At 39.1% G+C, this 10,569-nt stretch overlaps 1 protein-coding gene and 1 pseudogene across 1 annotated transcript; one reads left to right on the forward strand and one right to left on the reverse strand.

The window, feature by feature from the left end:
• Positions 1-4,013: 4,013 nt before the first annotated feature.
• Positions 4,014-4,792, forward strand: LOC105004202 (annotated as a pseudogene).
• A 4,496-nt stretch (positions 4,793-9,288) lies between these two features.
• LOC105004187 (olfactory receptor 6C2-like) lies at positions 9,289-10,227 on the reverse strand. Its single transcript, XM_010861718.1, has one exon. It carries the CDS (start codon positions 10,225-10,227, stop codon positions 9,289-9,291), a length of 939 nt encoding a protein of 312 aa, XP_010860020.1.
• Between the last annotated feature and the right edge of the window lie 342 nt (positions 10,228-10,569).

The raw sequence follows: 10,569 nt of genomic DNA on the forward strand, positions 1-10,569 counted from the left end.
TTGTAGCTCCTGCTCTGTTTACATGTCTCTGTGGAGAAAGAAATCCTGTCTGCCCTGGGGTGTTGGGTGTTTTTGTCTGTGTTGCCATCCCAGGCCTGCGATAGGGGCTTGTGGCTACATTGTAATGTCTGGGCTGTGTCTGGGGAGTCCTTCCTGCCTGCCTAGCCATGGACTAGCCACCCTCTTGAAGAGGCTGACATTTCCGTCCTATGATGCAAGGTACAGGGAGCATCACCTCCCATGACACCATCTTCAGGAGCTCTGGTGACATGTACATCCAAGGGCCTCCCCCTGGGCTACCTACCTGAGGCCCACCTCTACCCACAGTCCTGTACAAGAGTTGAGTAAACAAGATGTCTTTGAGTCCATGTCCCCAAAGGGCTGGCCAAGGGCTGCCGGCCAACCTGACTGCATCAGTCCTGCATGACCAAGTGATAGTTGGCGGCTCTGCTACCCAGGACTTCTACTACATCCTGCCCTGCCATCTGGCAAGGAATGGGCCCTTTTCTGTGAATTTACTACCTGTGGAAATGTGACCAATTAGTGTGAAATGCATGTTTAGGAAATGTTAGATACTGTATTTGAACCAATAAATGTGAATCCTTCTGCAAATAAATAAATAAACTTAATTTCTATTTCTTTCTTGCTTTGTGGTGGTGGTTTAGTCATTAAGTTGTGTCCAACTCTTGCAACCCTATACCTGTAGCCCACCAGACTCTTCATCTATGAGCTTTCTTATGCAAGAATGCTGGAATGGGCTGCCATTTCCTTTTCCAGGGGATTTCCTCACCCAGGGAATGAACCTGACTCTCCTGAACTGCAAGTGAAATGAAGTGAAAGTCCCTCAGCCACGTCCCACTCTTTGTGACCACCTGGACAATACAGTCCATGAAATTCTCCAGGCAAGAATACTGGAGTGGGTAGTCATTCCCTTCTCCAGGGGATCTTCCCAACAGAGGGATTGATTTCAGGTCTCCTGCATTGCAGTCAGATTCTTTACCAGCTGAGCCACCAGGAAAGCCCTTCCTGTACTGCAGGGAGATTCTTAACTGACTGAACCATCACAGGATGTGTTACTGAAATTCATTATAGGGCGTTATCTCAGTATATCTGTGTTGCTGTTCTCTGTCCAAATTTGTATTAATTCTATGGCACTTGTAGCTTTGATGTGATTGGAGTAGAGGGATGTCTGTATCCATTAGATACAGAGACATCCATCAAATCTTCTGGTTTTCAGTTACCTATTTGCATGCATCACTCTGTGACTCTTCTTGTTCCTCTTGTTCATTTTCCTCTTCAAGTTCAGTTGTTCTCTGTGTAAGTTTCAAGACACTTTCATATTCCTGTGACATACTGTGAAAAATTGTGAGATATCTGAGATTTTTTACCTCCATGTCACTGCTTCAGTTTAGTTCAGTTCAGTCGTACAGTCATGTCCGACTCTGAAGCTCCATGAACTGCAGCACGCCAGGCCCCCCTGTTTATCACCAACTCCTGGAGTTTACTCAAATGCATCCCCATTGAGCCAGTGATGCAATCCAACCATCTCATCCTCTGTTGTCCTCTTCTCCTCCCACCTTCATTCTTTCCTAGCATCAGGGTCTTTTCAAATGAGTCACCTCTTTGAATCAGGTGGCCAAAGTACTGGGATTTCAGCTTCAACATCAGTCCCTCCAATGAACACCCATGACTAATCTCCCTTAGGATGGATTGTTTGATCTTCTTGTAGTCCAAGGGATTTTCAAGAGCCTTTTCCAACACCACAATTCAAAAGTATAAATTCTTCTGCGCTAGGCATGAAAAAATTCATTTATGTCAAATGGGACCTAATTAAAATTAAAAGCTTCTGCACAACAAAAGAAACTACAAGCAAGGTGAAAAGGCAGCCTTCAGAATGGGAGAAAATAATAGCAAATGAAGCAACTGACAAACAACTAATCTCAAAAATATACAAGCAACTCCTGTAGCTCAATTCCAGAAAAATAAATGACCCAATCAAAAAATGGGCCAAAGAACTAAATAGACATTTCTCCAAAGAAGACATACAGATGGCTAACAAACACATGAAAAGATGCTCAACATCACTCATTATCAGAGAAATGCAAATCAAAACCACAATGAGGTACCATTTCACTCCAGTCAGAATGGCTGCTGTCCAAAAGCCTAAAAGCAATGCTGGAGAGGGTGTGGAGAAAAGGGAACCCTCTTACACTGTTGGTGGGAATGCAAACTAGTACAGCCACTATGGAGAACAGTGTGGAGATTCCTTAAAAAAACTGGAGATAGAACTGCCTTATGACCCAGAAATCCCACTGCTGGGCATACACACTGAGGAAACCAGAATTGAAAGAGACATGTGTACCCCAATGTTCATCGCACCACTGTTTATAATCTCCAGGACATGGAAGCAACCTAGATGTCCATCAGCAGATGAATGGATAAGAAAGCTGTGGTACATATACACAATGGAGTATTACTCAGCCATTAAAAAGAATACATTTGAATCAGTTCTAATGAGGTGAGTGAAACGGGAGCCTATTATACAGAGTGAAGTAAGCCAGAAAGAAAAACATCAATACAGCATACTAATGCATATATATGGAATTTAGAAAGATGGTAATGATAACCCTGTATGTGAGACAGCAAAAGAGACACAGATGTATAGAACAGTCTTTTGGACTCTGGGAGAGGAAGAGGGTGGGACGATTTGGGAGAATGACATTGAAACATGTATAATATATAAGAAATGAATCTCCAATCCAGGTTCAATGCAGGATACAGGATGTTGGGGCTGGTGAACTGGGATGACCCAGAGGGATGGTATGGGGAGGGATGTGGGAGGGGGTTTCAGGATTGGGAACACGTGTACACCCATGGCAGATTCATGTTGATGTATGGCAAAACCAATACAATATTGTAAAGTAATTAGCCTCCAATTAAAATAAATAAATTAAAAAAAAATATATCTATGCCAATCTTAGAGCTTGGCGCTAGTGGTAAAGAACCTGCCTCCTCATGCAGGAGATGTAAGAGATGCTGATTCAATTCCTGGGTCTGGAAAATCCCCTGGAGAAAGAAATGACAAACCACTCCAGCATTCTTACCTGGAGAATTCCATGTACAGAGGAGCCTGGCAGGCTACAGTGAATGGGGTCACAAAGAGATGGACATGACTGAAGCGACTTAGCACATGCACATGTCAATCTTAAGAGCAGGGAAGTGTGATTAGGCTTTCCAAGTTTTTTTTTTTTATCTATGTTCAAGAAATAGCTAAGTATTGCCTATTGATATTCTACTTAGATATCCATATGGGAAAGAAATCCAGAAATCTGTCAAGTTTCCTTCTTTGCTTGTGTTAATATCTGTGGAGGCTGGCACAGAACCCCCAATTTTATTTAGAACCACTAAAATCTCACAATTATTCTCTAGTTCTCTTATCCTCTGTTAAAGAAATTTAATAAAATCTCTGAGGATTAATAAGTATTCTGCCCACAGAATAAAATACATATTGATCAAAAATATTTCATGAATCTTACAGTTTCATACCCTTGAAATACAAATCCCAAGAGGGTGCTCTATCATCACAGCTCTTGATTAAAGCTGAAATTTAGCTCTGTCTAAATAAGAGATGATATAAATGGTTCAAGAAAAGATCTAGCATGGAAAGAAGGTCATTTATAAGTACTTTAAAATCTTCATCCTCCAAGAAAACATTGGGATGTATTCATCATATCTGGGCTTTCATATAATAAGACCAGGTGACAAGCTAAATTGGAGGAGAAAAAAAAAAAAAAAGAAATATAGAATGCTACTCTAAGAAATTTATGACTGACAGGGAAGGAGCAAAAACAGTGAGTATCACATTTAAAATCTTGAAATATGCATTATGAGCACAACATAAAATACATTAGTTTTGCCGCCAGAAATCCATGTCAAAAGAATATTTTTTCCCTCTTCTAAGTTTCTTCTCTCTCAGATTTCCACACAGTTGGGGAGGAAGTGTGGAGCCAGGAATGAGAAACCATACAGCAGTCACCACGTTCATCCTCCGGGGACTGACAGATGACCCACAGCTGCAGATTCTGACTTTCATATTTCTACTCAACACCTACATGTTGGGTGTAATTGGAAACCTGGCCATCCACATCCTCTTATTGGTCGATTCCCACCTTAAAACTGCGATATACTTTTTTCTCCAAATTTTTTCCTACTTAAAAATTAATTCACTTCTACCTGCATTCCTAGATTCTTGTACAGTGTATCAACAGGTGATAGGACCGTTACCTATAATGCTTATATGCCAACTATTTTTTAAAGACCTGTTTGAAATAACAGAATTTTTTCTCTTGGCTGCCATGCCTTACGGTTGCTATGCAGCCATCTGCAGACTCCTGCATTACACGACCATCATGAACCACAGGGTCTGCAAAAGACTCATCTTCTGCCATTGGATGACCACTGTGTTGATCATGATCCCACCATTTAGCTTGGAACCGAGGCTGGAAATCTATGACTCTAATATTCTTGACCACTTTTTCTGTGATGCTAAACCTGTCCTGAAGATCACATGCTCAGATACATGATTCATGGAGAAGATGGTTATCATCTGTTCTGCATTAATCCTCATAATGACTCTCACGTTTGTGGTTTGGTCCTATGTAAGTATTATCCAAACAATTCTAAGATTCTCCTCTGCCCAGCAATGGAAAAAGGCATTTTCCACCCGTTCTTCCCACATGATTGTGTTTCCATTACTTATGGAAGCTGTATATTTATCTATGAACAAAGCTAGTGTAGGTGATAGAATTCCAGTTGAGCTATTCCAAATCCTGAAAGATGATGCTGTGAAAGTGCTGCACTCAATATGCCAGCAAATTTGGAAAACTCAGTAGTGGCCACAGGACTGGAAAAGGTCAGTTTTCATTCCAATCCCAAAGAAAGACAATGCCAAAGAATGCTTAAACTAACGCACAATTGCACTCATCCCACACGTTAGTAAAGTAATGCTCAAAATTCTCCAAGCCTAGCTTCAGCAATATGTGAACTGTGAACTTCTGCTTTATTGACTATGCCAAAGCCTTTTACTGTGTGGATCACAATAAACTGTGGGAAATTCTTCAAGAGATGGGAATACGAGAACACCTGATCTGCCTCTTGAGAAATTTGTATGCAGGTGAGGAAGCAACAGTTAGAACTGGATATGGAACAACAGATTGGTTCTGAATAGGAAAAGGAGTATGTCAAGGCTGCATATCGTCACTCTGTTTATTTAACTTATATGCAGAGTACTTCATGAAAAACGCTGGAATGGAAGAAACACAAGCTGGAATCAAGATTGCCGGGAGAAATATCAATAACCTCATATATGCAGATGACACCATCCTTATGGCAGAAAGTGAAGAGGAACTCAAAAGCCTCTTGATGAAAGTGAAAGTGGAGAGTGAAAAAGTTGGCTTAAAGCTCAACATTCAGAAAACGAAGATCATGGCATCTGGTCCCATCACTTCATGGGAAATAGATGGGCAAACAGTGGAAACAGTGTCAGACTTTATTTTTCTGGGCTCCAAAATCACTACAGATGGTGATTGCAGCCATGAAATGACTGCAACGCTTATTCCTTGGAAGGAAAGTTATGACCAAACTAGATAGCATATTCAAAAGCAGAGACATTACTTTGCCAACAAAGGTCCGTCTAGTCAAGGCTGTGGTTTTTCCTGTGGTCATGTATGGATGTGAGAGTTGGACTACGAAGAAGGCTGAGCGCCAAAGAATTGATGCTTTTGAACTGTGGTTTTGGAGAAGACTCTTGAGAGTCCCTTGGACTGCAAGGGGATCCAACCAGTCCATTCTGAAGGAGATCAGCCCTGGGATTTCTTTGGAAGGAATGATGCTAAAGCTGAAATTCCAGTACTTTGGCCACCTCATGGGAAGAGTTGACTCATTGGAAAAGACTGATGCTGGGAGGGATTGGAGGCAGAAGGAGAAGGGGACGATAGAGGATGAGATGGCTGGATGGCATCGCTGACTCGATGGTCGTGAGTCTCAGTGAACTCTGGAACTTGGTGATGGACAGGGAGGCCTGGCGTGCTGTGATTCATGGGGTCGCAAAAGTTGGACACGACTGAGCGACTGATCTGATCTAATAATTAGTAAGTTTAAAAACTTATTTATATTTCTTCTATTTATGATAAAAATTATTGCTCTGAAGTTTCTATATAAATATTTTTGCACATATAACCACTTATATATATACATGACATTCTTAGTTTGAGGTAGAAACATTTTTACAGTTGTGTGGCTTTGATACGTATTTTTTACCAGATATGTTAAATATATTTGTAGTCTTAATGTGGGAAAATAAATCATTAGAATGAATGTGATTTGGTGGATAACCTTCATAGATAGTTTTAGGAAAAAACAGCATTTTTATTTGTACCAGAAAGAGTTCTTTCAACTACAGAAAAATAGATGATCAGTAGACAGTTCAGTTCACAATTTTGTTTGCCTGAGTCTAAGGGGACATCTGTAGAGGGTCCTGGGAAGAATTTCCTCCAATAACGATTATAGGAATCCGAAAATAACAAATGAAAAACCATCTCCACTGCAGCAACGACGGGGTGTGCACGTAGACAAAATTCCAAATAAACTGGTCCAAACCTCATTGAATTCTTTCTTCTTTTGTACACTACAACACTATCACTTTTTTTTTTATAATTTCTAAAACACACTTGTTAATTCATTCTGTCAACACTTATTGAGAACTTATTCTATATTCTGTACCCTATGTCTCTTCAGTTAATGGTGGCTTTATCCAAAAATGAAAGGCTACTTTTATGTGAATGCAGGGCAGATGGCAACTTGTGATGACTCAGCCAAATAGCACTTGAGAGACACTGTCCAACTTCAGGGACAATGTCTTATATTTATGGCACATGAAAGAATTTAGCCAAATGACTGGCATTTCATACGGGTGGCCTTCTCTAGAATTCAGTAGCCATAGGGCGAACACTCCTGTGGCTTGAGTATTAATGACAGATATACACATTTGGGAGTTGCAAATAAGTCTTTTTTTTTCTTCCCAGGGAACATTGGGATGAAATTCAAGATTTATAGGAATTTTAGTGCTGAACAAAATTTTATATTAAGTGGCAAAGCAATTGAGTTCCCCATTTGTTATAAAACACTGATGTGGTTCTAACTTTAGTTGTTACTGTGAGCTCTGTGCTTCCCTGGTGGCTAAGACAGTAAAGAATCCACTTGCAATGCAGAAGATCCGAGTTCAGTCTCAAGATCCTGTGGAGAAGAGAGTGGCTGCCCCATCCAGTACTCTTGCCTGGAGAATCCAATGGACAGAGGAGCCTGGCAGGGTCACATGAAAGGCAGACGTGACTGAGCAACTAAGCACACATACATAGAAGCTCCAGGTGGACAAAATAGACAGACTTTCCCAAATTCTCATCTTCTCAAAGTCTATTTTGAAGTGAATTCACTGGCAAAAGGGAAGATATAGGGGGATGGACTATTTGGATTATTTTAGCTGGTCAAGTTTAAGAGTTACTCCTGGAAGACATCTGGGAAGATGAAGAGAATAACAGTTGCTGTGAAAATTGCCTCTCATTATTTCTTCCCAAATAATACAAAAATGGCAAAGTGAATTGTACACCAGAAGTGGACAAACATTTTATGCAAAAGGTCAGATAATAAACATTTTCACCTTTGTGGGCCCTGAAGGTGTCTGTTAAATACTCAACTCTGCCATTAAAAGTAGCCATAGATATTATGCAAATCGTGAGAATATACAATCTTTTTTTTATAAGAACCAGTGTGGATAGATTCTACTCTTAGGACTTAAATTTCTGTCTCTTGCTCCAGCATGTGAGCCTTAATCCTAAATAGCTTTCCCAGTGTTCAACTGGAATCCTATCATTGAGGAGATAATTATTTACAAGGGCTGTTACTTTGGCTGGGCCAAAACTCCAAACCCAGTGACTGCTTGGCCTCTACTATCTCTGTCGAATGCTTAGCATTATCACCGGTGAACATGGATTAAACTTTCCCTACATGTGTTTAGTCAGTTGCTCAGCCAAGGACACAAGGGGAACTCATGTCCAGATTCCAGTTCAATGCAGCCCTGACTGGAGGATACTAACCATTTCAGCTGACCTGCTCTTTGCTGACTAAACTCAGAGAGACAGTCATGTTGAGCTTAGTCTCTATCTCATAGTGTGGACTGAACTAGTGCTAATTGTGGACTCTGTTTACATAATTTCCCTTTTCTAGAGGGAAATTTGAGCTGTTTGTCAAAATATGAGTATATTTTCTTATATGAGTATATTTTCTCATATACTCAATTCAGTTTCATGATTATTTAAGAAAGAAAATATGGGTTCAAACTCCTTTTCTGACAGAGGTGGAAGCAAAAGTACTAATTTTTGTTTTTATGTGTGCGTGTGTGTGTATGAGTGCTAACATGCTATTGTTATATAGGTGTGGTCTAAAATTTTCACCTGTTTCTTGAGGTAAACTCTCTTGTATCTTTTGTGGATGATTTTTGTTTTCAGATGCTTGATATTTATTTTCATGTTTGGCTTACAATATGATTTAGTTGACAAGCCTATTTTTTATTTTTTTTTATTTTTTAACTTTACAATATTGTATTGGTTTTGCCATATATCAACATGAATCCACCACAGGTATACACGTGTTTCCCTTCCTGAACCCTCCTCCCTCCTACTTTGAGTTCTTTTATTTTAATGTTTGTCTTGCTAATACTTTAAACAAAGATGAAATATTTCTTCATATATGTCACATGTTTCAGTATATTTATTGAGTGTGATTGTGAAAATTCCTCAATTGTGTCTGACTCTTTGTGATCCTATGGACTGTAGAGCCCAGAAGGTGCCTCTGCTCATGGAATGTTCCAGGCAAGAATATTGGAGTGGGTTTCCATTTCCTTCTCCAGAGTATATTTATTATATGTATGCAAATTAAATGAGTCCAGCAAAACTATTGTTCTGAATTTTCCCAGGAATCATAGATACTATATTTAACATGGCATACAATTACTTTTCTGAATAATATTAGAAAAACATAGTGAGAGATGAAGGAAGATTTTGTTTCTGAGAAATAAATTCTCATATTCTTTTAATGACTTAAATCATTTTGATTGAGATTAAAGAGAGGGATAAATGATTTGTTCTAAATAGTTTCACAATTAGGATTTCCAGAGAAAAATATTTAAGCAAGCAATATCTTAATTTTATCTGATGGTTTAAATCCAGTATGCTCTTAATTGTGTAAGAAAAATGCAGTATTTTTTATTATGTCACTGACAGCTTGTTTCACCTGCTTGTTCCTCAAAGTATAAATAAAAGGGTTCAACAGCGGGGCAACAGATGTAGTGAGCACAAACACCCCTTTGTTAATGTCCACCTCTTCTTTGGCTGAAGGCTTGATGTAGATAAAAATACAGCTGCCGTAGGTAATGGAAACAACAATCATGTGAGAAGAACAAGTGGAAAAAGCTTTTCTTCTCTGCGATGCAGAGGGAAATCTTAGAATTGTCCTGATGATACACATGTAAGAAAGAACAACCCCTATCAATGTAATGATGAATGTCACCACTGCACAAATTATAACCACTTGTTCAATGAACCATGTATCTGAGCATGAGATCTTAAGAAGGGGACCTGCATCACAGCCAAAATGATCAATGGCATTGGAGTCACAGAATTCTAGCTGGAGGCCCATACTGAGTGGTGTGATGATGATCATCAGCCCAGAGATCCAGCAGCAGAACACAAGGATGGTGCAGACTCTACCATTCATGATGGTCATGTAATGAAGGGGTTTACAGATGGCCACATATCGGTCATAAGACATGGCTGCCAGGAGATAAAACTCTGTGGCCCCAAAAAGTCCAATGAAAAATATTTGACTAGCACAGGCGTTATAAGTAATGGTATTGTCCCCACTTGATATGCTATACAGGAATCTGGGAATACAGACCGTTGTGAATGAGATTTCTAAGAAGGAGAAGTTTCTAAGAAAAAAATACATAGGTGTTTTAAGATGAGAATCCAGGAATGTTAGAATGATAATAGTCAGATTTCCAGTAATGCTCAGCATGTAAGTAAGAAACAAGAAGACAAAAATCAGAACTTGCAGCTGTGGGTCCTCTGTAAGTCCCAACAAGATGAATGTTGTTATGACTGTGTGATTTCTCATTACCACCTTTGATGTTTTAGGTAATCTACATGTAAAAAGTCAAAGAGAAGGTATCCAAATAGATAAAAGAAAATAATTTTTTAAAAAAATCAATGGAATGGAAAACAGAAACAAGAGACAAATGAATATAATCAAAAGCTGATTCTTGGAGAGGATTAATAACATTGATAAAACTGTCATTGAGACTGATCTTGAAAGAAAAAAAAAGATGGAATTTATCAGAAATGTGAGGTATGACATCATTATAAATTATACAGCTATTGAAAAGATAAAAATGTCATGTTTTGAAAAAATCTGCTAAATGGATTCAGCAACTTGAATGAATGAATGAATTCTATGAAA

This window comes from Bison bison, unplaced genomic scaffold (genome assembly GCF_000754665.1).
Source record: "Bison bison bison isolate TAMUID 2011002044 unplaced genomic scaffold, Bison_UMD1.0 scf7180017857972, whole genome shotgun sequence".
Lineage (NCBI taxonomy): Eukaryota > Metazoa > Chordata > Mammalia > Artiodactyla > Bovidae > Bison > Bison bison.

Excerpts from the sequence above, each read along its gene's own strand:
- LOC105004187 (XM_010861718.1), bottom strand. The coding sequence starts at position 10,227 with ATGAGAAATCACACAGTCATAACAACATTCATCTTGTTGGGACTTACA.